The following is a 27,916-nucleotide window of genomic DNA, read 5'->3' as shown; positions in this document are numbered from 1 at the left end:
TTGCGTCTCTGTCTGTGTGATTTATGGCTGGACTTTGCTTTCTTATTAACATGAAAAAGTATTTCTCCCGCCGCCTCCCTTCACATCCCCCGTGGGCTGCTGCATAATACCTCGACAGGAACTAGAGTTCCATAGGTCGACGATTACGGCGGTCTCTTCCTAAGCAAAACCTGTTATTACTGCCCTTCAGGGAATGTTACTCCAGAAAATTGCAGTACAAAGTATAATCATGCAATGTTTTGTTTTTTAAAGAGAGAAAGCGCCAGATGTTAGATTGCTTCATCTGCTGTAATTTAGCGAGACAAAAGAGATGTATAATGCAGATTACTAAAACATCTGTTGGCCTGTGAGGCACTTGACTTATTTGCAACATTTGACTCGGCAACTGGACCAGTTCTACAACCGCGGTGTGAAAATGAGTCAAATGATAATATTTTTAAGGAGTGCCAGTGTAAGGGCTGCAATTCAAGTCTAAAATCCTGCTTTTGTATCTTAAAGTGTATTTTTAAGAAGGAATTGTCTTTGTGACTACTTTTATTAAAGGAGTTTTGGGGACTGTTCTGGATGATGAACTAGTGGTAGCTAACGTACAGCAGATGTAATATATTTGTCAAATACCTCATGCAACTTGTTGTTCTTCAGCCGCTGATGACGAAACACAAACGTACAAATGTGGGCCTCGCCAGGCCATCCGACAAATTGAATTTAATAACATTTACCGTAATTGCCTTTGAAAAAAATAAAAATAAATAAAAAAAAACAATTAGATGACATCACGCTGTATTGCTTCACGGCAGGGACAACATGTGCAGAATGGAAGCGAACAAGTCAATACTGTGTGGGAACACCAAATTGTTTCACAAAGTCATTCGTTGGGCAAATTATTATTATTGAATCAAAGTCCTTGCCTTACCGACAGTAGCGGCAACTTCGACATCAACTCAGCTAAACTCAGCCAGAACAGAAAAACAAAAAGAAAATCTTATCTTTATAGGCTGAGACCAAGTTTGTCTTTTTGATTGAGACCAAAATAAAAAAGGGCACATGTAGCCATAATAAATCAAGTTAGGCGGTCTTTTGTATTAAGTGTCAATAACAAAAGCCTCAGAAATCAAAAACAAACTTTTGCATTATTAGGGCACTTCAGATGGATGATGTCATCTTTCAAGCGTTCACACTTTGTACTAATCAAACTAACGTCCCATTAACATAACCTTTTTATGTAAAAATAGTTTGACAAATGAGACGACTGTTGATAGTCTCTAATCATCTCTGCAGTATTCTTGCAAATCTGACATCCATACTGTACTTAACGCTCTTTACATGTCACGTCGAAAATTGTTTCCCTCCCACTCAAGCGTTTTGTCAAGTGATGGTCCGCTTTTTCTTTTTGCACGCGAGACGAAGAACGCAAGCCGTCATCGTCGTTATTGTGTCCGCCTCTCGTGGCGTTTGAAGTATTAGTCAAGTCATCCCGAACAAATAGGTGGTGGAACAAATGACTGAAAATGAAAGGTTCATCCCTCATCAAAACATGAAACCCGGTGCTGTCTTGTTTGCGACAAAAAGAGTTGACGTTTTCTACACACGCACTCAAATCTACACAATGCATGGCCAGTTTGATTAGAATTTTCGTTTCATTTAGCTTTGCTTCATTGAATTCCGCAGTTTTTCTTCCGTAATGCAAAACATCTTTTTTTTTGTTTTCAAAAACAAATCTGAGCCAACGAGCAGAACTTGTTTGCCAACTGCGTCTTTCTTTTATTTTGTTAGATTTTTTTTTTCTGCAGTGGCACAATAAGTGAGCATGGTTAAAAGGAAGGGCTCCAAACAGTGTCAACAGGGTATTGTTTTTCTTTTGTTCATTTCTGAATTGAAATGTTGTTGGGGAAAAGAAAAAGAGGACTGATTTCAGTGTAGCCCATTGAAATGAATGGAAATGCAATTCATTTATTCCAGTTACACAAAGAACTCGTTTTACCCTATTAGTATTATTGAAAATAGAGTACAATACAGAAATAAGTAAAAACACCCTTTATTATGAATAAATAACACAATTCCCTTTGCTAGCAAATAATTATGCAAATAGTCTCGCATAGGTAGGAAATCCAACCAATGGACCACAAAGCTTCCACCCAAGATCCGTTTTTGTTTTAGTTTTTTGCCCTTTTGTGTTCCTCAATGTTAGGTGTGTTTGAGTTGTTATTATTTTTAGTATCCTCCTCAAGAATAAGCATTGTAAATTTGTCTAACCACACTACGATCACAAACATGATCATCTTTGCATTGCAGCCAACTTTTTGATTATAAATGTGTTGGCAATCCTGACTCCATATTTACTTGGTGTGGACAAGAAAACCGCTGCCGTTAGGTCAATATAACACATTGCAGCTCATTGCAGCATGTGATTCACCTGAGAAAAGTGCAAAACATACTCCTTAACCTAAAAAAACCCACCATAATCCAGTATTCAAAACATCAACATCAATCATAAATTTATTGAACATTTTAACTGCAAGAAAATCTGTAAGCAATTAAAAAGGAAAAACGGCTCAGCAGGATTCAAAGACAACATGTTTCTGGAAGCCCAAAAGTAGACATCTGAAAAAGAGTCGCGAGCCTTCAAGGGGAGGAAGAAAAAAAAAAAAAATCATCTTCCTGTTTACTTGCTATAATAAAAATATCAAAGTGCTTATTTTGGACAGTTCTAACCTGGGCTTCATTAGACTGAGCACTCGAAAAACAACTTTGTTTTCAGTCGAGAAAAACAAACGTTTATGATGAAGCAAAGCAAACAAAAAATGTGACATCCCGCTTTAAACGTGAAGGTTATCAGAACTCTACCGACTTTTATTTGAAGCCGACAAGACGTCGTCATAAAGACCGACGGTGTCACAGTTTTCTTTTTTTTTTTAAAAAAGAATGAGTTAAAAGAAGCTGCACATGAACAAAATATCCCAGAAAATACAAGATGTTCTCGGCAAAGTACAAATACACATGTAGAGATCAGTTGCAAATCTGGATAGTGTTTAAAAAAAGCTGCGATTAGGAGAAAAAAAAAAAAGGATGAGCAACAATAACGTGTTAACAAGAACAATAACTTAACTGTGGGAACTTGAGCTACATCCATGCTAACTCAAAACTTCCTAAAACAACACTGGAATTCAAACAATAATTTAGAACATCCATGTTAAGATCTTGTTTTCTTACATTAAAAAAAAAAAAAATCCCCATAGAAGGTAAAGTAAAACTGGTCCAATAGCCATCAATAATGCAGAACCAAATTGCTGTGTTTTTCCATTAAATCATTTTAGTCGTTATGTACATTTGGCTAATTGTAAGTCCACATTATGAAATGTTGACGAGCATGTCGTTAACAAGTGCATGCGTAGCTAAAAGATCTGAGACACCTCATCAATATTTCATGCTCAAAACTTCCTAGCTAATCAGCGCTTCCTCTTTTTTGTGACTTCGAGGACTCGTGCGTTTCTTTTTTTGGCGTGCCGTTTAGATGTTTTGAAACGAGTGAAGTGAAGCAAATGCCTGCACATCGCTACAATATAAATACTGCATTTTGCCTGTTTTTGTAGGCCGGAATAGAAGCACATAGTGAATAATCTCTGATCTTATTCTTGTTTTTGTGAAACAACCTCAGAGCAAAACGCAAAAGGCGTTACCATTAAATTCCGTAACAAAAATTGCCAGTGAGATTTCAGCATTTATTTATGTTTGTCATCTTGTATGTGACACGCCAACACAATGTAAAGCCCTGTGAGTTACAGGAAACTCATAAAGCAATAATCACCTGTGTTCCAATTTCCTCCCTTCTATGCAGCCTGCCGTACCATTCGTCTACCCTTTACGTGCTGTGATAGGTCATTAAAGTAGTCTTGGAGCTGTGAAGTAAAGCACTGAATCATGTCTCCCCATTCCATCTGCTGGCATGCTTAATCTGGGGCGCAAGGGCTGGAGCACATATGGCCGCCGTTTAAGGTTTTATATAACAACTGGCAGCCAATGGAATTCACTGAAAATGATTGTGATGACAGTGAGCTATAGATGTGCTGCTTTTAGTGCTTTCTCTGGCTCATAACTGTGAAATACAATTAATGTTATACAACCAAAAGCCTCTCTGTGGAATTTGGCCAAATGTGCCTTGAAAGTCACAAAAATTTGGAGTTTGATATTAAATTGCGTCTGAGTCCAATTAATCATCAAAGGAATACATCGTTTTAGTTTAATTTTAAAAATAAAAAAATGAAAATCTGCTTGCACATGGAAATGATGACGTCATTTTTCGAACTCTTCAATAAGTATCAAAGGTTGTCACGTAGCAGCATAGGGAATTGGGAAGTGAGAGATGCTTTTCTCTGTGCTTTTCAATTAGCAAGAGAGCTTGTGTATCACATTTTGGATGGCAAAGCTTTCTCAAATGAATAATTTACATCGCCCAATATGGCCACTGGCTCGGCATTTGCTGTACAGTAGCATGCAAGGGAGCAAATCAGGGGAAGTCATGGATGTATGAAAATGGTCATCTCACTCAGGGACAATGTATGTATAAAAAGTAGTATAAAAGTAGTAGTATAGTATAAAATTGTCTTCGATTAAAAAAAAAAAAATGCTGGGGAAAGCAAATGGTCTTATCTCAGGAGTACCTCAGGGCCAAATATTGAGCCTTTTGAAGTAGTGGCCATATGCTACCACGAGCCACGTTGTGGTGGCTCTGCCTATTTATTCATCATATAATGATCATCAAAGATTGTCAAACATTTGATCAAGACATTTGGTTTTAAATTGCGAAAAAGAAAACGGTTATACGGTTCCTTTATTGTTAGATTTTTGGAGATATATATTTTTTTGTTTTTGTACTGATTTGGAATTTTTTCAATGACTATTTTTTTCTTTAGCCTTTGCTTTATATATTCAGCTTCTTCTTTTCACGCAGTGGTGGTCACAGCATGCCTTTTCCTTTGAATCTCTCTGGTCCTTTTACAATATTCTAATGGTGCTCACTGCTGTGTATTTAATTAGTCACGTCCTTGTTCCACCACTAAAGCACAAACACCAAGCAGCATGTGTTAGTCAAATTATAATGCAGCGATGGTAAATAACGAGTCGGATGTGCTGTTTGTGGTTTATACATTTCAAAAAGCACAAAGGCTCTATGAAGAAATCATTAATCAGTTGAATAATTAATCAACTCGTAGAAATAGCAGTCACTGACTTTCCAACCATGGTCGTCAGTGTTGATTGACAGTAGGTCAGCTGTAAACAAATCAGTGCACTCCACAGACAACTTCCTCGCCTGCTCCTTTTTGGCTCCATCCCAGCAGGTATTGGAAGCTCGCTGTATTGTCTCAAATTGTTGTTTTTTTTCCTCACCACGCTGTGTGTGTATATGTATGTCCTGTGAAGTAATATTGAGTGAGAGCTGGCGTAGAACTCTGAGTGACAACAGACCGCAGTGATAATTTTTTTCCTCCATTGTTGTAAGGTTTAGACTCCAAAAGCACCTGTGCATCATGTTGTGTGTGACAAAGCCTATTGGCTACTTGGAAGCGATTTAGGATTGGAATTCAGTCATAAACCGACAAACCATTGAACCTGCACACACTGCGCAATACAACAAAATCATCAAAACAGGAGTTCATGACACGCTGCGAGAGTATCTTCCATTCAGAATTATTTTAGAAATAGCAGTTAATCAAGTTTTGCGAAATTCAGTCAAAACGCATTTGGTTTTTTTTTAGTGAGCGTCAACGTGAAACCTGCGAAAGTGCGAAGCCTTTGAATAGCAAGTGATGGATTAGCATATTTTTGTTGAATGACACAAACTACATAATGATATAAATTTGAGCTTAGAAAAGCTCAGTTTTGTTTACTTCTGTTGAAATAAAAAAAAATGCAGGTGGTCTGTTCCATTTCACACATCCTCCCGACAGATAATGCGCCATCCAATGGCGGCTTCTTACCTGAATGCCTAATCACGCTTAGACGTTTTAGTTCTTGAATATGCCAGGCACGAGCTATTGACTCAATGACAGTCCGTCTGCTTTAGCGCTTCAGCGTGGCAGACTGCTGTAGAAAACCTGGCACTTTTATCCTCAGGCTTATAGGTGTTCTGCCACAGAGTAACAGAGAGATTTCGCTATCTCGTTTCTTGACGTGCGTGTCGGCGGTCTCATGAGTACACGTCGTGAAAGCTCCCACGCAAATATTTTGTAAGCTCAATCTGGCAGATACATTTGTATGTTTTTTGCTCCTGTCGAAGAAGATTGTTGTCAGCTTAAGGAAAAAGTTCAGCAAATAGTGATGGTGAAAGTGGTAAACTTAGCAAAGAAGAAATGAAAAAGGCTGATGTATTGCTTTAACCTTCTGTAACAAAAGCGCAACCGCAAATGTTTAGAATTCTTTGACATCTTGAATTATACATGCTCAGAAAATTTGAGGGTTTGTTGGGGGTTGGTGAGGCATCATCTATTTGCTGAAAAATTCCCCTGTTCACTACAACCATGATATTTGCTGACCCGGTTGTTTTTGTTGTGTCCCATTCAGGGAATTTGCACGTTGGAAGGTGAGGAATACAGCGATCGAGAGGCGGGACCTGATCCGGAACCCTGTGCCGCTCATGCCCGAGTTCCAGCGCAGCGTCCGGCTGCTGGGCCGCAGACCGACCACACAGCAGTTCATCCATACCATCATTAAGAAATATGGGACCCACATTCTCATTTCGGCCACGCTGGGAGGTAAAACGGCTTCACTGCTTTGGATAATAGTTAAGGATGAAGGAGAAAAAAAAAAAAAAACTTCAAAATTTAACTCTCTACCAACTGATGCATGCAATATTGGACTGGATTGATTCCTATTCATTCATATTTTGGACTTCTTTTTACACCCTAACAATCCCTAACATTGTTTTTTAACCTTGAGGCTTTTCTGTCTCAAGTTGCAGGTCAATACACTTGTTACAATTTGACTCTCGGGATTGGCCATTAAAGAACACCGTTATAGAGGACAATAAAGGTGCTCAGCAGGCTAGTAATCAAGAAGAAGAGGCTAATTCTCCGCGTGACCACCAACACTTTTATGCTCTCAAGAGTCATTATACACCAGGGTAGGGAAGAAGTGAATTTTCACAGGCAACTTAAATTTCACTGGTCAACTGTAAAAAGTGCCATTAGTGGTTGGCCCATTTGAGTGTAATATGGAACCAAATAGAAAGAGAAGAACTATAGAATACATTGACATTCTTGGTTGCATATTTACTTAATGATCCTCACTTTTCTGGGCCTGTTCTATCAAGTCAAATGGTGCTTTTGTTGCTGTCTATTCCTTCAGAGAGAGCTATTATCCTGTTCCGTATAAAATTTGACATTTACATTATGCTCCATTGTGACTTAAGACATTTTCCATCATGTTTCACCTGCTGAATTATCACTCCGTAACATTATTTTTGGTACACAGTTCAATTTTTGCATTTCTTCTTGATTACTTTTTTCTATTCAAGCCTCAAGTCTAAAGTGCAAGCACGCTCCCATAAAAACTGCAGGACAGCATAGGTTATTTTGACTCATTAAAGAAGCGCCCTTTTCTTCATTTATTTAACTTTTCAAAGTAAAAACTTTTGAGTTTTGTAATACTGAACTCGCAGTAAAAGAAAGGTAAAAAAAAATCATAGGTTAATAGGTTACATTATTTTATTGTGGCACATGGTGAATGAACACTTTTAAAATGTCTCAAAACAGGTTCAGCATTCATGTGTTATATCCCTCAGTAACCTTTTAAATGATATTGGGATGAATGAAGTCTCTTTATCTCCCAGACAAGTTAAGCAGTAAACAGAAAACCGAATAAAAGCATTCGCATGAGCTTGGTCAAGGAACAAATTCAATTTGAAAGTCAGGTACCACCGTTTAAGAAGAATGTGAGTGTGCTTAAGATTTCTGGGCCAATACTCCTAAATGTATGAGTCCTTCTCCTTCATTGGAACATTTGGACTTTATTTGACCCAAAGCAAAGGTTCAAGTAGGTGTGAATGCTTTAAAGTTGCCACTGAAAGACGGTGGTAGGTAGCTTTTGACAACTGCTTTGAGTGAGAGGGGAAGAACTTGAAATAATTTCAACATTTCAGACTCCCCAACAAAAACGGTATCTCTGTGAGTTGACTGTCATAACTGACAAAACTATCAAACTATCCGCGTAATCGCTCCTCACTTCTGTTGTACACACTTGAAGGCTGAGAACAGAAGCTCAGAATGTACTTTACAGCGCTCATTTCATGTGCTCCAGCGCCCCACATGGTGCTTTTTCGGATAGCGAGGGATTTACTGCACAACTGGGCCGGTACATAAATGGTAGGGGCTGCTACTGCTATCAAATTTACCGCGCAGGGCTGATCGGCTATTGTGCTAAAGCTGTTTCAGATACGTCATATTTCATCAAAAAGCCACTGACTTGGCAATCAATGTAGTTTTTGACTGCTCCCTAAAACAATTATACCTCAGTTGTCACATTAAGATCTGATCCTGCTTCAATGCTGTTACTCACCAAAACAGCAGCACCTACCTGGGGAAATTCTTTGTAATATATTGTACAATAATTATACTATGAAATGAATGCCTTGCAAAATTGATGTCGCCATCTAGCCTACATTATAATCTTCCATATGGCACCGACAGTATCATGCTGTTACCCACCATCACATGTGATGCTGTACAAAATGTTTTGGAAAGTAAAAAGGGGCACAATTGGACTATATTTTCTCCCGCCCAAGGGTTGCTAGAAATAAAGGAGGGGGCATTTATCTGACAAGACGTGCAGTGGAACTTAAACATAAATGATTGATTCAGAGCACCGAACCTGTTGAACAGAACGAGCGGGTTGTCAAGTAGATTACTCCTTTAGCGTCAACAAGCAGTGCAATATAGATTTCGGCTGAGGAGGAAGAGAGCGGGCGCGAGAGCTCATTCCGTTTCCCCCTCGTAAATGCACAACCTGTGATTGGATCCGAGGTGCTTTCGTTGCGACAGTCCTCTGTGCTCAGTGGCACGCTCACCGAAATGGTTTATTGAAATGACTCGGCCGGGGTCGCGGGGGATTGTTTTGTGATGTGAAGGAGAATCTAGCAAAAGCGGATCGTGCTGCTACTTTTTGCCACATCACTCACCGCTTTCGAGTCTTTGTGTTGTTCTGCTGTCCATTCAAAATGCCCGACATGGTTGAATATTTAGGATTGATTTGTATGACAACAATTCAAGGTGTTTTGTGGAAAAAGCTCATTTATGGTCCAGCATGTACAAACGGTGTTTTACACACTGTGTGTTGAATTAATTTTGAGCAATTATTCCAAGCAGATGTTTATCCACTCAAATATAAAGAAGTACAGAACCCATTGTTTTTGTGGTATTTCTGTAATGCCTTAATATGCCACGAGATAACAAACCCTGGCTAATAGGAAAATAATAAAAGGTGTCAAGGAAGCATGATACATTTCAGTTCTGAGGCTAAGCTATTTGGACCCTATATCAAGCAGGAGTCAGGTTTAGCCTGGGTTGTTAGCGGGAGTTATAAAACAAACAAATTATGAAGCATTCATATATGAATTGTATTCAAACTGTGTTAGTGTTCAAATAATATCTTCTCATGATATTGTTTATTTTCACCAACACTGCATTAGTCTGGAGCAGGTTTCACTGGAATAAATAATTGGTTTCCTAAGACATGAAAAATAAATACATGGGAAAAAAAAGATAAAAATACATGACTGACAACGTACTGCAGTGGTTGCCTGTTGTGAAGCACTTTTCCATTGTCCTAATTATACATTGAATTATTTTTTCCATGCTTCCCTTTACCGGGTTCTTAATCAATGTGCCTGTCATACTTAAAAGCATTTATTTTGTAACCAAATGGAAAAAAAGCATCCTTTGGCCTCGCTCCGCTGGGTGATTGCCATACATTGCATCGCCGTATAGTTTAATGCTTCTCCATAAAGTGATCCACACATGTAACATTAACACAGGATGGAGGGCTCCATCCTTTCCATTACTGTAAAACTCTACTTGCACTCTACAACCTTATGGACATCACTGAAGATACCATGCATACATTTGCAAGGAGTTACTTAGTGGGGGGGCTTTCAAGGTGATACACTACATTGTTTTTTTAAACGGCTTAAACAAAAGCGCATTAATTGTAATTATGGGCAAACGGGGTGGTCTGTAATAGAAATTTACTGCCAGAGTAGAGGCAATAACCACAAATATTTATGAAGCTTCACGCAACGCTAGCTTCCTATAAAAAGAACTTAATGTGAGAATAATATTAGTGTGCAGCAGTGCCATTGCATACATGAGGATTTTTAACATCCAAACAGATTTGTAAAATGGAAGAGATCATATATGACAAGGAATAAATGAGCATGTGGATCAAGATTTGCAATACAGAGAAGACCTCCACTGGCAATTATGTGTCTCCTCTCCCTGGAAAATATAAAGAACTACACGAGGAAGCTAGGCTTAGTTTATCTATTCACAACATTTTGGTTTTGCACACTTGGTTATTTTAATTTGAGGTAAATGACTTAACTGCTTTAAGACATGATTAACTAGCAGCTCATTCCCACCAAAGTTAATAGATTGTTATCCTCATCTCTCTACAAACTCTTTAAATGCAGACCCCCCACGCACACGTGCCAGAGTAGTTTTGAAATAATATTAAAGATTATAATAATAATAATAATTCCTTCAACGAATTTCTTTCAACCATGACTGAGAGATTTGATGCACGTGTCATATTTGTGAATGAAATAAGATGACACCAACCACACATCGTCTCAGCGCCTTTAAACAAATCCATCAAAATTGCATTACACCACCTGCGCCACAACTTAGACCTGTTTTTCACCTCACCCAAACACGCCAAACTAGAATTGCCCCAGTACGAAAATAAAGATGAATCATCTTTATGCTGAATGCACCAGCCCGTGTCTACGAATAGGCCCCAAGGTCTTCATACTCAAAGGTAGGGAGTACAGGAAATAATAAAAAAGAAAAAGAAAAGGTCAGGTACCTCTACTCTAAACATTTAACACTTGCTTAGGATCATCATCTTTTAGAAACACCCAATAATCTGGCCCTTGCCGATTCATTGCGAAAGGAAGAGAAAAATTGTCTCTCTGTGTGCACTCCGTTTCAGTCACCTGGCTGGCCCCAAGGTGGGCGAGGTGATTTTGTACTCCAACCAGGCACCAGACTGCTAGTCCCGGTCACCACAAGTTAAGTGACCAATTCACATGCGTCGCTCAGGGACGATAAAGCGTTGGAGGGCACTGCGGATGTGAGCATGTGTGACACACTCCAGTCCGGCTGCAGGCGTTCACATTTGCCTTTTTGTTGAACCGCAATCTTGGGAAGACGAGGTCATGTGAGCCCGTGGGATTGAATCGGGGCCGTTTGCTTGTTTGCTCCTCCGCTCGTCGGAATGAGATGTGGATAAACATGATGTTTTATAGAATGAGCAAAGCGCAAACCTTTTGAGAATGTGTCAACACACAAATGTATGACATGCAAATCACCAGCGATTGCCGCACGGCGGGTAAATATTTGGACGTGTTATGGCTCAGTGCAGTCACATTTCTCCCCCGCCCCTCTCTGAGATGTCGTTGGTCTACTGCATTTTTCTTATTCAGTTAAAGATAGTCCTCTAATAGCCATACTAAATTTTTGGAAGAACAAGATAGAACAAATGTTTATTTTTATATACCATGTGTTGAATGGATTTTGCCTTTTTAAAACAATTCCCCTGGGTTTCTTTTGTGTGTGCTGCATGCAATGGTAAAAGCAACTGACCACCGTTTATAAAAAAAAAAATATTTTAACTAGCACTGGATTATTAACTGTCACACGCATCATATCCTATAACAGCTAATAGTAAAATGTCGAATGCTTGAATTCACATGACGTTGTCAATGTCATGTGGTGTAAGTGTAAAAAGAAGCTAACAGATTAAAAATCGAATATTACTCACCCTTTCATTGATCCCTGACAGAATATTTCCAGAACAGCACCACTGCCTAGTGGCATTTTATAGATACTGCTACTGATATTAAGTTTTTAACTTCTTTACCTCCACTTCCCCCATGACAAAAAAAAAACCCTGCAAGAACAGTTTGACATAATTTCTTCTTTGCTCAAAGCTCTGTCCCAGCAGGACATACTCTTTCTCAGCTCAATGTTCGGTCACACTCCAGGAATGCTAACAGCTGATTCTGAACCAGTGCAAATTGTGTGTAACCATGCTCATTTTTAGACAGTAGAAGAAAAACACTGAGGTCAAACCACCCAAATAATATTAATCTGTGGGAATAAATCACTTTTTGGCCTACTGTGCAGGATTGGTAGTTTTTGCCTCATCTGGGCTTCACAACCATCTATTATAGAAGTGGTATTCTCAGAATGCTTTGTTGCAGTTATAATTAACACGTGTGACTGTGTTTATTGATAAATGTGTTATTTTGTGTAGGCCGTGTGTAATACAGTTACAGTGGTAATATTATTGCTACTTTTGGCATTAAATTATCATGACTTCTGTTCAAAAATTCAGAGCGTAGTTCAAATGTACCATTTGGTTCTTCAGAATGCACATAAAATACACGAAACGAATGATAACGTGTGACCTTATTTCTACTGTCTGAAACTGCCTTCTCGTTAGAGGTAAGAAACCTACCTTGTTAAATATTTGCGGGAGTTTCAGTGAGACAACAACAAGACTGCTCATTAGGTGCCTTTGGCTACATTCTGGTAGACAGCCTGCAATACTGACAAAGTAGCAACAGCCTGTAAGAACAAGGTCACATTCGTTATATGTACTTCCTTTCATTGTGTGCAGTTTTTTTTCTTTATCACATGAAAAATGACAATGACATTTTGGTAACGTTTACACGAGATGAAATTACTTTTTCTTAACGGCAGTGAGATTCATCTAACCTTGAATTAGTACGAAAGAAAAAGAATGTGCTTACTATCCCACCATCCCACCCATTGTGCCAGCATAAACAGAAGCTTGTGGTGCGATGATAATGTCAAAACATCCTACTGTATATGGTGCACAAAATTGCTAGGCGTAACAAGCAAGTCTAAGGCACTACATGTTCCCAGTGCCCAGTTCATTTCAAGTGATTAGAACATCATAGGAACAGTACAGTCCTGTAATCAGTTTACTTGATATTTCTGTCCCTAGCACATGTATCCAAGGCCTTCCTATATGGATGCCTTTCTTTTCACAGAAGTAATTCCATCGCAACAGAGTAAACCGAGAGCCTTTTTGTGCAATTGTGTAGATTCCAACCGGGGATTGAAGCAGCAAACATTTGGAGTTTTTTCCTGAAAAAGTGGGGCATCTGCTTTCTCCACCAAAATGTTCCTTATTTATTTATTTATTTATTTATTTACTTATGATTCATTTATTTTCTACTTTTTTTTTATTATAGATACACTCCAGCTCTATAGAGAATGGATGGATGGATGACTCTATTCCATGTTTGCTTTTTAATGCCAAAGCTCGCGTGGCACGTCTACAAACTGGATACTGTACAAGAAATTAATTGGTGTCGCTTGAACTGTGTCATGTACAAAAATGCACATACTTGGTAATAACCGATGTTATATATTCCCTTGTAGGCGAGGAGGCGCTGACGATGTACCTGGCCAAAAACAAGCTGGACAGGAAGCTCGCCAACGCCACTCAAAATGTGGAAGCCCTCCACCAGCTGGCCTCCTCCTACTTCATCGACCGTGACGGCACAATGAGGAAGCTGCACGAGATCCAGATCTCCACCAATGCTATCAAGGTTGGGTAGTCATGAATAATCACTACAGAATTCCATCTACAATCTGTTGACTACAATCTTAGTCACCCGCGGGCACCTGGTAGCCTTTACGGATCACATGAGTCACCAAAAGAATCTTACTTAGGAATGATACATTTTGATTTCTGAGATTTTCATTCTTGACTTGCAGAAATGTATAAAAATTCAATATTACATATTGATATTTCCTACCTAAAATAATTGCTGGCAATATTGAGAAATCAAAAACAGAATCTGTCTCTTCACACAGATCTTATTAGCATAAATAATAACAATTCACAATAATTTAATTCAATTTATTTTTGTGTTTTGCATAGATCTTATTAGCATAAACAATTATAATAACAATTCACAATAATTTGATTTAATTCATTTTTGTGTTTGGCAAATTGATAGCCCTTCACATTATTCTCAGTTTGCTTGGTGACAGTTGAACTAGACAATGCACTCAACAATCGATGCAGAACCATTCTACCCCAACGCTTAAAGCTCCATTACTGTCCTCAACACTTAATAACAACAAGAGAAAACCCTCCATCTATTGTCTGCAATCATAACCTGGTGATTAAATGCCAGTTAGTGTCTAAGAATAGAATCCAATCCATCGACTACAATGAAAGCTCTACGCGGAATGGATCACTAGTAACCAGTATTGTTATCATCAATGCAGTTACTGGTGTTCTCGTGTTTCCATATGAAACGACTTGCATGATCACTCAATCTCAAGACAGGAGGGGAGCAAATAACACCTTGTAATTTATTACACCAGCCTGAACCATATCACGCTTCACATGCATCACGCATTTTTTACAGGTCGAAGCCCAGTGTGACGAAAGGGCTATAATGCAATGCATGCGGCTGTATGTTGAATAAATAATACTGCCCAGGGCCCTCAGAACAACAGTCCGTCTCTCTCCAATGACCTTGCCGGCACGTACATTAGTTATTTATTCTTTATGTTTTGAAAAGCAATACCTTGAGTATTAAAGTTTCTCGTTTCACTGCAGTAGGATGAATTATTCTAAGAGGGTAGTGTCCATGTTTCTTTGACCACAATCAGTTGTCAGTTTTTTCTTCATTTTTACATAATTCACTATGTACAAATTCACTTTTACTAAAAATGTCTCCAAGATATGACCTAAAACAATAATTTGTTTGAGGTAGGGAGAAATCGCTAGCATACACATTGTTTTCTTTTTTTCAAGTGCAAACAATCAAGTGCCAGATGGAATCACATGACCCCATACAAGAGCTGAACAACAAGCTGTTTATTTCAAGCCCTGACGCTCCAAATTATTTAAACTTATTTGGCTTTCTAAAATCTCACAATCCCGCAATTCTCAAATGGAATGAAAGTAGAAATAGACTGAGCCACAGAGAAAATGAAATGTCGCACTCCTTGCTACTTGTAATCGCCCTCTGTGAATGTTGTAAATCACTTGGAATTTTTCAATCACCAACGCTGGGCTAAATGAGGTACTGCTGAACAAAAAAAAGTAAACATCGGCTTGAAATGCCTCTTTCCTGTTCCAAATGGTAAAGGCTTCAATGTTGGATGGCCTCGTCTTTGTTTAGAGCTATTTGTGTATATAAAAACTATATATATCTAAATGATGTTGGAAAAAGCTGATTTTATCATCATACAAGTGTTCAATATTTTAAATTATGTTCAAGCTTGCTTGTTTGGAATTTATCATTTCCCGAGTAGCAGATTGTATTAGCCATAAAATTTGGCTGCTTCAGAATTTAGTTTTTTTCTCTATTTGTTCAAATTTAGGCATGAGGTCCTAATTTTTTGTGCATCCTGTTAAGACATACAGGTCCAGCCAATTTTGAGGTGATTAGCCTGACACCAGTAAAACTGATTTCTGGGGCCTTACACTTCCTCGCCTTAACTTCCCATTGGTGAAACCTCTGTTCATTTGCACTACATGTTTTGCCCCTTGACAATTTTCCCTTTTGCAGCCTGCAGACAGTTGCTAATGTGCTTGAATGTGACCTTGTCAACAAGTTGAAGAGCACTTCACTACATCGGGACTTGATATTTCTTGTTTTTCACAAAGAAGGCTTTATTATGCCATTGGTCGCTTAGTCTGAGACTGCACTACGAGCTTCCTCCTCAACTCCTCGTCCCGGCCCTTCATTCACATCCTTATCTTTTTGGGGGGGCTGGTGAGTGACAAGAGGATTAAGGCGCAGTGGCAGATGAGAGTGCAGGTAGCGACGAATCGAGCGTGGCCAAATTAAGCAAACCTGACAGTGGCTGCTGAGTCAGTTTTTGAGGGAAGGCAAGACCGCGAGCGGTGTCTAGGGAATGCTGGGATGCCTCTTAGACAAGACGTGGAGTGGACAGTGTGTTTGTCTGTCAAGTGTGATAGACATGCGGCATATGTCACGAGGTGAGGCTTGTCTGGTTTTTTTTTTTTTTTTTTGAGGAACAATTGCTGGAGGGCCTAGAGCTGTGATTTAGTACACGGCACATGGAGATCCCATATATCATCACATCTGTTAAGACATAATGACTCATTTGTAACTCCTGCTGGATATCTCTTCCTCTTCTAATGCAGCAGCCATGCCGATTTGCTGGGCAGATAGACAAAACACAGCTGTGTGTAGATCACAGCAGCTCCTTATGGTGTGTTTTGTCTTCTGCTTTAATTCCAGAGAGAGCAACAGTAGCGGGTATTGGACTGGTTGGTAGGAGACACAGTTTAGATAAATTTTTATGAGAGGTTTCTTGTAGATTGGCAAATATTTTCAGCGTGTTCACCACCAGAGACAAAAGCGGAGGATACGCTGTGGAGCCTTGTTTTAAGCCAGTCGTTTTTAAATTGGGTTGGATTTTAAGTTTGGCTCAGCCTTGTGTAGGAGAATATGGATAATAAAAAAAACAAGAGCCCTTTTTTCCCCCAAAAAATATTGTAAAAACCCTTTAAGATGTATTTTGCTCATTTGAATAGAGGGAAATTAAAAACCACAGTTTACCACCTGCAAATTCTTAAATGTATTTTTGATTCTAATTTTAAAAAAGGCTTTTTTTTTTAACCCAGCACAAGGATTTTTAGATATTTTCAAGTTTGACCTATAAAAACTTGGGAAAAAACAACCGACTTTTCAAAAATGGCTGAATGAAAGGCTCACTTACAAACTGCACAATATAATAGAATACAATTGAATCTAAAAAAGACACTTTGCAGCAGATGACGGTGAGCAAGCGCCTCGTGAACATAAAACGTGCATAGCCAACTGTATTATTGCAGACATAACATAAGCCAAATTTAATCTCACTTTATATGCCTTATAAAACCTCTTGACTATGAATAACGACGACAGAAATAGCAGTTTTCCGCTCACGTCGTAGATTGAAGCGAAAGTGATGTGAATGTGCAGGGGAAGCAAAGTCCAGCCCGCAGATCTATAAACACAGGGAACAAGGGCTTTGCTCCTCCAATATTGATTCAGTGTGGCTGTGAGAGCTGCTTTGCAGTGCAAACTTACAATCAGGATGAAAAGCATGTGTCAATACGGCCGAAATGTTTGAGACGTTTCCTGTGGACACGGAAGCAAGTTGAAGCAAGTTGATTTTGCCCCACTGGGATGCACTATGCTCGCAAAGCAAAGGTATTCATATTATTTTGGTAAAACCCTTTTTGTTCAAAAGTCCACTCTGTTGTATAACCATTTTGAATCACCATTACATTCTCAAGGCAGCGGAAAAATATGCAGAATGGTCATCACAGGCCGTTCCACCCACATTAGCCCGTCAATATCAGCCGTCCAGTTCCTTAATAAACTAGATTTGTAGCTATAATCTGCCAAAATTACATATGTTTTTATAATGTTTATTAATGTGCATCGTATTATTCAAATAAATATAAATAAATAAAATGTAAAATATCGCCTTTGTACTTTGAGCTTGTTGTTCTATAAATTGGACCAAACACAGAAGCTGATGTAAATTCATCAACTATTATTTCCATCTGATGTTGGAGACAGCAGATGCTCTCATTTGGAAATGAATGCATATTCCAAGCTGGTGACTGCACCATCCCCTTCAGCAAGATGGTCACTGATGGTTTGCCGCCAGCTTTGCTGTTGGCTGTCAGCCTAAGACTGCACAAGTGTGTCTGATGATGGATCCATGCGTCATCCTAGAACCGAAGCATAGCATATTTACCAAATTTGTCAGAAAATTAATATGTAACATATTGTTAGAGAATAATCACAAGACTACATATGATCCTGTAGGACGATGAGCTCCATCGATGCCGTAACAGCTCCTCGGGGTTGAATCATTCCGCTCAATCGGATACCGCCATTACAAAATATCAATTAATTGATTCATTTATTGTTGATTTTCTCCATGATCAATCAGTGGAAAGTAGTCAGATTGTCTCCATATGCCTTTTCCCCCTGTGCATCCTTTTGAAGAATCGCGCCATTATAAAATTGTTAACGAGACAACGTTACGATGCAACATGAGAAAGCATGACGACAGCCAGCGGGACATAACAATCAGTCACTTATTAGCAGACATCTGTGCAGGTGCTTCCTCATTAATCTCTTTCTGTGGAAAAAAAAAAAAACACAAACAATATTTTTTGGGATTGTTATTGCGGTGGTGCTGCGCTTGCCGCAATTGTTTGACGACCGCCAAAGTCATTACAGGATATTAGAAAGTTGAGTGAAAATGTGAGAAGCGTTTATTAAGTGAAACCCTCTTGTGGCAAATCTCTAATCTTACCAGCCTCTGTGTATGCGTGCACGTGTGAACCTCATCCAATTGCTTGCCACTAAAAGTGTGAAGCGATAGAGAGGCTGGTCGCATAAATCAAGGCTCTCTCGCTATCCTTCTCAGCATATCCGAGGAGGTTTTAAACGACATCGCAGCATGAATCAAAATTTAAGACGTATACATCACCACACTCGCTGAGTTGTTTACTGCACTCCAGAAAGCACATCACTTTAAACAAACATTCACAGCTTCTCCACTATATGTCCTATAAGACAAAAAAAAAAAAGATAACTCCATCGGGGATGAGAAAAATGTTTCTTTTTCTCTCTCACCTGTTTCAGCTTGTGTTCACCATTGACAGCAAGAAGGCAGATTCCACAGAGACAAACACAGTAAATCAACAATGCACGCGCAAGATAGCCTGGGGTTAGGAGATAATGAGATCATGCAGTATGGGCATTCTTTCTGATCGTGGGACTCCATTCATGTCTCCCAAGCTTTTACATTGACAGGAACGGACTGAACTGTACAGTACAGCTTGCATTCCTCATAGCAGCCAAAGCCTGCATTCATTAATATATGAACGTAGTACTAGCCTCACATTAGAGACGCCACGTGCTTGAATGACTACTATGAACGATGTCCACCATGACGTGGTAGCGTCTTGAACAAATACACAGCTTGCACAACAGACGTGGCTTCTGTAAGCTGTGATGTTCAAATTGAAGTTTAATGAGCCAATTTCGGGGTGAAAGCTGTTTTAACGCGGACCCAAAAACAAACGGCCTATCCCCAAATAGATGCCTGCTACACTGACTCGAGAAAGTTGCGTCATCCTGGAAACTTTAAAAAAAAAATCTGGCTCATGCTTGCAGAACAGATGTAGCAATCTTTAAAGCTGCAAGCAGAGTTTGATTTTAACATTTAAAAAAACTCTTAGATTTGACCTCTGTTCTGATGGAGGTTGTTCCCTTCAACAAATGAATGCCATACCGCTAATGATGTACTTATTTCTCTCCCGTCAATAAAAAAAAGTAACAGATAAGCACACTAAACTGACCCACCATGTATGACATCTGTCGAGGTAAAAAAGATTTCAGTAGGATGAAATGAAAAATAATGAGCAAGTAAAAGCTACTAAAGATCTCAACACTGACCCAAATCGAACACCTAACCTCAAATAAATGCCTGCTACTTGAATCAATAATTCCTTTCACTTACGCTAAGAATAGGATCTATTTAAATAAAATATGAAATCGGTAAAGCTGAAAGCAGATTTTAGAAAATAATTTCTAAGAATGATAGACAGTTTTTACTATGTGAGGATGAGTAAATGAACACAAAGGACCATGATATGAGGATTACTGTACTTCCATACCCATGAGAATAAAAATGCAATTGTTTGTCCAAAGCCAATTGATAAGCTGAAGAAAAAGCCACTTCCAGAAAATACGTCCAGAAAAACAATAAAAACCACCCCCCAAAAAAATCACTGAAAGAACATGCAAAAAATACCAAACAAAAAACAGGCTTTATCTGTGGAGCCATGAAGGGAATGAAAAGCCCCTTCCCACTGTGACCAATATCATTTTTTGCTCAAATAAATGACGTCAAGTTGTTTGTATTTGGGTGGCTGCGCCGTCCAGGACTCCAGTCGCGTGGACCAACATTTAGCGACAACATTAAGACACCCAGCCGAATATTTTAATGAAAAGCAAAGACCACTCTTTCCATTTGTAAGTGTCTTCCTGTGCAGGTTGTGCATGAACAATGACGTGCGGGCTCCCACTCACTGGTGCCGAAAAGACACACGGCAAAACCGTGTGAATGTGTGTCGTTAATGCATTTGGGCGTGAGGTTTGCACATGGCTGCCAGGCAGTGTTTTGACTGCATCGCTCACAAGGTCACCTATGCGCGCAGCTACCACGGATTGATTTACATCAGTGCTCAATATGCATTTTTCCTCCCTTAATGCTCCTGCTGTGCGTGGGCGATGGTGGAGGAGCAGGAACCACGCGAGCACGCGTGTGCATGGAACAGATGCTTTTAGCAATTAGTAAAGAAAAAAATGACTGTCTAGAAAATGGGATTATGGTACGTAGGGAGAAACGGTGGATACCCGTAAGTCTACACACCCCTGATAAATGCCAAGTAATTGTGAAATAAAATGACCCAGTAAAAAAAATCTTAAAATAATCACCAAATTTATTCCAAAAATCTTGAAATACGACTTAAGCAGATCAAATGTTTTTTTTTCTCCTCAAAATCATTTTACTGACTTTAAATTGAGTTTGATTATGGATCAAATTCCAAACTCAAATTATTTTTGCATTTTCAGTGACCTTCAATTCAAATTGGATTTTATTTAAATAAATAATTATGTATTTACAAAGAATTAAATTGATATTAAAAAACAATATAGGAATAGTATGGTATGTTATTTTTTAAAACTAATATACATAGTGATGGATGACAAGTTGTCCACTGATGTTAAAACTTTACCACTCAATACAAATCAATTTTGGTACAAATCCGTAACGATCAGTGTTTTTATATGAAAAAAAAAAAAGTCTAGGCAATTCCAGATAATGTATTTCCTCCACTAAATTGGTGAGGAAATCGTTTTGACACAATGTCTATTGTCAATATTAAATCAAATTCATCAGAAAGACTCCCAGATAAAAATAGTGGCTTGATCCACCCGTAAAAGTGTCTGAGAGATCAACTTTTGACAAATGTCCTCCGAGATCTTCAACACCACCATGTGCAAAAAATTAGCTTGGAGCACATCTCTTCATTTCTACGTTGGCCAGAAATAGCAAGTCATTAGGAGAGAATGGCAAGTGATGGGCAGATTAGGAGGCCTCGGTAGAGGCCGTGTGAAATCCACCAAAGTCCCACCAGACCATTGGCATTTAATTCTTTATGACTTGAAGCTGAAATATTAAAACAATTAAAAACACGGCTGAGATGAGATATCAAAGGAGCTATGCCAACAAGGAGCCTTATATCCAGTGGGAGGAATAATTATGTAATCCCCTGCTGACAAAGAAATTAACAGTCTATAATTTGTATTTGCTTTTTTTTTTATAGGGTTGAAGTCTGGTGACACGCTGAACCGTGTAACAGTCTGGAAGAATATTCTTTCATTTCATTTTAATTACTTTCTTAAAATATGATTTTCTGAACCTCTGCTTTATTTACAATGACTGCTTGAGGTCAATCCATCTGCTTTTGTTTCTGTGCACAAAATGAGCAATACTAATGGTGAAGGTATTTTGTTTTACCCAAAGCCTTCTAAGGGCAGCAAAACATGACATAGAAAGTTTGATGATCACTTTGCGTTATTTCGCCTCTTCAAATGGAGTTCCAGAGCATGTTTGTTGTTGCTTGCACTTTTAATTACAAGCGCTGACAAGGATGTAATTTAAGGCCAACCATTTTTTGGAACATTCACATTTCTCTATGTTGTTCCTCATCATGTCCTTATTGTATTCCGAAATCCTACAGCATGCAGTCTAACAATACATACATTGACAAGAAATAGAAAATAATTTACTAATTAGGTGCAAGGGTTGCGATCTTTCACACTCTCGCAGCGAAACTTCAATTATGGAATATCATTTGCGCCGCTCCATGACACTGTGCGCCGCAGCGTCCGATTGTCAAAACAATGCGGCGTTACCGCCGAGAGTCGAAATTGTGCGAATCCTCACTTTGTTGCGATTTGACGTGAGCCGTGCGTTTACCCCGCCGAATGTGCCCGGTTCACTTTTTACTGTCAAGCTGCTGAGGCTCTAATGAGATTTATAATTGGTATCTAATTAAAAGTGTACGCACAGGAAAGGTCGAGCGTATGAGTGAATAGGCCGATGTATGCGGAGGGAGGGGCGGGAAAAATATTGAAAAGCGTTGGCATCAGTTTGTTGGTACCGTGCGAGTTGTGTGCTCATTAAAGTAGGTCAAAGTAGGCCAAGGCTAATCAAATAGTGACACTCTTTCACTTTTTTAGTTCAGAATAAGTAATATGTGTGCCATCAAGAAAATAAATATAGTAGGCACTCACACACTGGCCATCGTAGATGAATTTTTACAGATGATAATGGTTAATTTTTCATGCTTAGTCAAGGTCTGCACAAAATAAACTGACATCCTAGTTTTACAGGGTCATTAGAGCGCATCTTCTCGAGGGCTTGAGACTTTTGCACAGTGCTGCAATTAATTTAGCATTCGTCATTATTTGTCGAGCTGGGAATACCAGGCGCTATTTATCTTGCAGAGGAAACTTTGGATCTCCTGTGCATCGTTTTATTTACAGCGTGAAGATCACTTTCATGACGACAGATGACAATTATCGAGGCTGTTCCAGAACTCTGCGTTCTGTCTAACGGTGGGCTTTGATATAGCCGGGTGGGTTGGGGGGTGGGGGGTAGCGGTGGCCCAGTGGGATTCCACTGTTGTGTTCCGCTTAATAATCCAAATCCTCCGCTGTCCCCCCCCAAGGCCCACTTCAGTCGTTTGATTGCTCCTTGTATTTTTATTACTTTAGACTCCACATTTTCATAATCTGCTGGTGTGTGCTCAGAGAGGAAGTGAGGCGCATAGGCTCTCCTAAAAGTCCCGCAGATTATCAGGGCCGCACTTTAATCCATAAAGCTGTGTATGACCGTGCTCATGTTTATGCACATGTATTAGCGTTGCATGCATGTGGGTGACAATGAATGTAAACATGTTTCTGTCGACTGGTGGAAGCAGGCTACAAGAGACAAATAAATATACGCAATGCCACGCGACATTACTTTTTAAAGGACACAAGTAATTGTAAAATTAATTTCCCGGAATAATCTACAAAGTAGCAGAGTCATATCATGCAGTGTTGGCGTCACAAATATCATAACCAAGAGGCAATTTGCTGTAACGAAGTGTCATATCGCTAAGTAATGGTGCAACAAAGAGGAAAGTTGCTGGTAGATGATGTCATATCGTGAAGCTCAGGGGTGACCAAGACAAGTATCGTACCAGAGAGGAAAGATGTAAATATGTCGTATGGTATCGTTAAGTGATAGAATGAGACATACTTTAGCAAAGGAGAAAGATGATGTCATATAATATGGTACCGTGAAATATGCGTGATGTCCATCCATCCATTTTCTGAACCGCTTCATACTGAAGATAAAAGGTTCCGTAGTGTCATGTTTCATCGTGCAGGGATGTGTGACAAAGACAAAAAAAAGAATCATAAATCTGTTGTATGAAAAAGATTTTATTTGAGATGTGTTGTATTAAAGAGACACAGTGGGCCAAATGCAAAGATCGGATGTATATTTGTTATATAGTATATAGATATACGTACATTATATTGTGATACTGTGACAAAAGACAAATTACCATTCCGAATAGGTTGTTGTCTTGAATGGATCTCCTGCCAAATACAAATAACAAGAAAGTTGCAGTAATGCCATTCTGTATCATAAAGCAATGATACTACAAAAACAAATATCGTAGCAAAAGACGAAATGGCGTTTTGTGAAGCAATGGTTGGATCAAGACAAAATTTGCTACAGAAGATGAAGCTTGCAGTCATTCATTGTCATATAGTGTTGAAATGACAAATGTCCTTTTTGAATGTTATGCTGACAAAGACTACTTTCATACCGAAGACGAAAAAGTTTCAGTGATTTCGCATCTCATCATGAACCACACCAAAAAATCAATCATCATATTGAATTTTACAAGACTAACACTTTTTGTTTTTCTCCTTTGTTAGTGGACAAATAAGGGTAGGAGACGCTTGTAATACAGCAACAGACCTTACGGAAAAATGCAATTTCACCAACCATTTGTTGCTTGTTAGCTTTAATGGCCTAGTTTGTGTCACATTACCCTTTGTGGGATGTAAACATCAAGGTTTTTATTGAAACAAAATACAGGCCACTGACCCCTTTTCCTCCTTGATTGTCTGATGAGTCAAATGCTGACCCTCCTGTTGTAGACCGGCTGAAATAATTGGAAAGTTTTTTTCAAATGTTACTCTACATTTGATTGGATTTGTAGGTTTGATAATGAAATTAAAGCTGGATAGTCGGTGGTGGTTTGATGGCACAAGGCAACAATAGACAGGTGTTCAATTTCCGCAACGTGTTTTTTTTTTTAAATGCTTCATGAGATGAGCCATCTATCCTTTTTACTACAATGTGTTCAGGCATTCCAGTACCAGCAAACGTAATTAAATATTACAACGCTATCCTTTTACAACAGTGTGTCTTACGATCGTCAGATGCCAAAATACAGGCTTTATGTTTCTTCCAGTCAGATTTTTTTTTTTGCACGTTTTTTTTCCCTTGACTGCTTTAACGAACTGATACGGCGGCTAAGAAACACGTCCGTCTAATTTCTTGCATGTCAGCACACCATCTGGTGCACAATCCACATGAAAGAAAAAAAAAAGTCCAACGTGATCAACTACTTTCAAACTTTTCCCTGTGATTACAGTGAAACGTCTGCTTTTTGTTGAATTTAATTCACTCTCCACATTGCAGTGAATTTTGACTTATTTCTAATTACATATATTTATCTTCAAACCTTTCAAAGGTACTATTTGAGACTACTTAATAGTCCTTCACTCTGTATTCCCTTCCTTAGGTTTTTAAGGACAACCTTTTCCAAGGCGGACGTGAAAGTCGTATATCAAAAGGAGCCTCTTCATGTCGGAAGCGCTCCATTATTTCTTCTTGACGGCATTTCTGGGTCAGGCGTTGGGACATTGTTATATGTCTTGGTGCGGCTGTTTGGCATTGACTCTGGCTTTTTATTCGAGAATAATGTCCATTGATGCCCCCCATAAAAGTGTTTTAAGCCCATCCTTAGTGACGAGTTAGGGCCCGTCGCCAGCACTTTAATGTCAAACAATGTGTTCATCTTTCTCAAATCTCTCTGGAACGGCGCTTAAATGTACGCTGTAAGATTTAACGATGGTCATTGTTTCTCAGTCTTCCCGTAGACTTTCTTGAACATGTGCTTCGGAAAGCCATTAAACATAGATGGATTTGCCACTGCACCCAAAAAATAATAATAATTCCCATACACTCCCTCTCGACGCTTACGCAACAAAAACTTTCATTTTAGTGTATTGACAGTAATTTTTTCCAAGTTGTTACTCCGATAAAACCTTTACAACTGTGGAGGAATATTTATGAAGGGCACCGGTTGTGTCGAAGCACGTGCCCGAGCGGGTTCGACTCCCAGCTACTGTGCCAAACAAATCATAAGAGTCACTCACTGTGGCAACACCTGATGGGACAATTCATTACACAGCCGACTGCTGTATTGCTGAAATTTAATAAGGTACTCCTGTCCCATGCAAACAAATTGCAGGGTCAGCAATTTTAAAGACACATTCCTACCATCAACAAATTAAATAAAAAAAAATGCTATAAAAGTTCCTGTAACAAAGCACATTCATTTACATTTTGTTTTTGTTATGTAATATGTCGTTTTTAACATTGTCACTTGAGCATATGGAACATAACAATCGAATAAGATAATCTTCATTTGTTTTGCTGTAAATCGAGTCAGTGGTTCGATTTTAAATGAGATGACCAAAGAAGTGAAAAAATGAAGAGGACAGAGGAGGAATGCAGATTTTATTTGTATTATTCAATCGTTTAGCCAGAATACATTAAGCAGCCAGGACAGAGAAGCAAAAACAGCTTTCTTGCATCCCAATGGATTTTATATTTCCTGTTTGTTTTTTGTTAGCGTCCCATTTTTCCTTTGCTCTAAAAAGCACCGAAATATAAATGAAATGGTCACATGGAACACTTACACTCAGTCAACCACAAGACTATGAACATCTCCAAAACATTGTGTCGCACGTCATAAAACTACTTGGGCAAAATGATACGCATCAATGCAAAACATTTTTCAATCTTATTGTCCCATGACAGGTGACAGAGACACGCACAGGCCCGCTAGGATGCAGCAGCTACGACAATCTGGACTCAGTCAGCTCCGTCCTGCTGCAGAGCCCCGAGAGCAAGCTTCATCTGCAAGGTAAACAACAAGCCTGTCTGTATGAACTGTCGGGGATGCCGTCTGACACAGTCATGCCTGGGCAAACTCCATTTTGTCTTTCAAAATGGAACACAGTGATGCATTGAAGCTTTCACCTACGGTTGACTTGATTACTGTATTCCACTGCTAAATTGGGATTCAACTCCAGTGTCCCCCTGCTACATGGCTGAATATCTACTTCTCTACCAAACTATAAAAGTGTCAAAGAAACCTTTTTTTGGGATAACATATCCCCGGAACAATTGTGCTATTTCTTTCAAAATGAATCTAACTGTAATACTCCAGCGGTTTTTGTCTTTGAAGATCTCAAATAATATTTTAAGTAATTACGGGGCCAGACAAATGCAATTGAAGTCAACGATGAAGTGCCACGTAATCTGCGGTCAAGTATTTGAACAGCATGATTGCTTCTTTTGATTTTGCCGAGTTTACCGAGATGATTACGAGCAGCTGGAAAGTCTCAAAAGGTGCATTTTTGTCATTGTGGCGCCCATAACCAGCCCCTCTCGTTGCCACAGAGAGATCGTTATTTGTACTCTTAAAAATCTGAGAACTAAGTAGATTTGTGAAAGGAATGAGACACTCGATAGCATACAAAAGCCTTGCTCTCAAGTATGAGCCTCCTTTTTTGTAAGGATCCTTTACTGTTGATGACAGACTTGATGGTACCTGTATTTCAAATAAGACGTTACATTGTTCAATTGACGTAGTTCATGTGGCGTGATTTGGAAATGCGTCCTGGCAGAATGAAATGAAGAAAACATGAACTCGGAAATAGTCTGAATCTGAAAGAGGCCTGAAAGTAGCAGATTTGGGTGATATAAGAAATAAGAACAATTTATATCTAAAATCTTCCTATTGAAGTTGTTAAGATTCAAACTATTAAGCATTCACCTCAAAAAGTTTTTTTTTCTAAAGTAGTGAATTTTTGCTTGAGGCCTTCATTAGAAGTGGATGGTTGACTTTATCAACAATCATGGCACGATGGGACTTTGTACAGCTCATAAAGAGAGGCCCATTCCCAGCGGAGCACTTTGAAGGTATGCGCTGCTGAAATAATGACATCCACTTATTTAATTCGCCTATTTTGTCATGAGCGCTAGTGCTCGTGTAGCAATTAGTCTTCTTTTATCCCGACTATATATATTGTTTGCGTGTTTCTCTAAGCCATCCCTCAGCAAATTCTTCTCTTGGGAACATAAAATCTGTAACACTTTTCATTTTCTCAGTTCACTTG

The 27,916-nt window shown here is 38.9% G+C and overlaps 1 protein-coding gene across 1 annotated transcript in view; it reads left to right on the top strand.

The window, feature by feature from the left end:
* The window catches only part of brinp1 (bone morphogenetic protein/retinoic acid inducible neural-specific 1), a 62,717-nt gene that overhangs the window by 12,449 nt on the left and 22,352 nt on the right, over positions 1-27,916 (top strand). The window contains exons 2-4 of the mRNA XM_085926973.1: positions 6,559-6,749; positions 13,683-13,852; positions 26,553-26,658. Coding sequence (XP_085783099.1) covers positions 6,559-6,749; positions 13,683-13,852; positions 26,553-26,658 — 467 coding nt within the window. The remainder of the gene's footprint in view (positions 1-6,558; positions 6,750-13,682; positions 13,853-26,552; positions 26,659-27,916) is intronic.

Source organism: Syngnathus leptorhynchus, chromosome 12 (genome assembly GCF_054491065.1).
Source record: "Syngnathus leptorhynchus isolate UIUO chromosome 12, UIUO_Slep, whole genome shotgun sequence".
NCBI classification, from domain to species: Eukaryota; Metazoa; Chordata; class Actinopteri; order Syngnathiformes; family Syngnathidae; genus Syngnathus; species Syngnathus leptorhynchus.
Note: the sequence above shows the minus strand (reverse complement) of the source record. Positions and strands in the feature narration are given on the sequence as shown.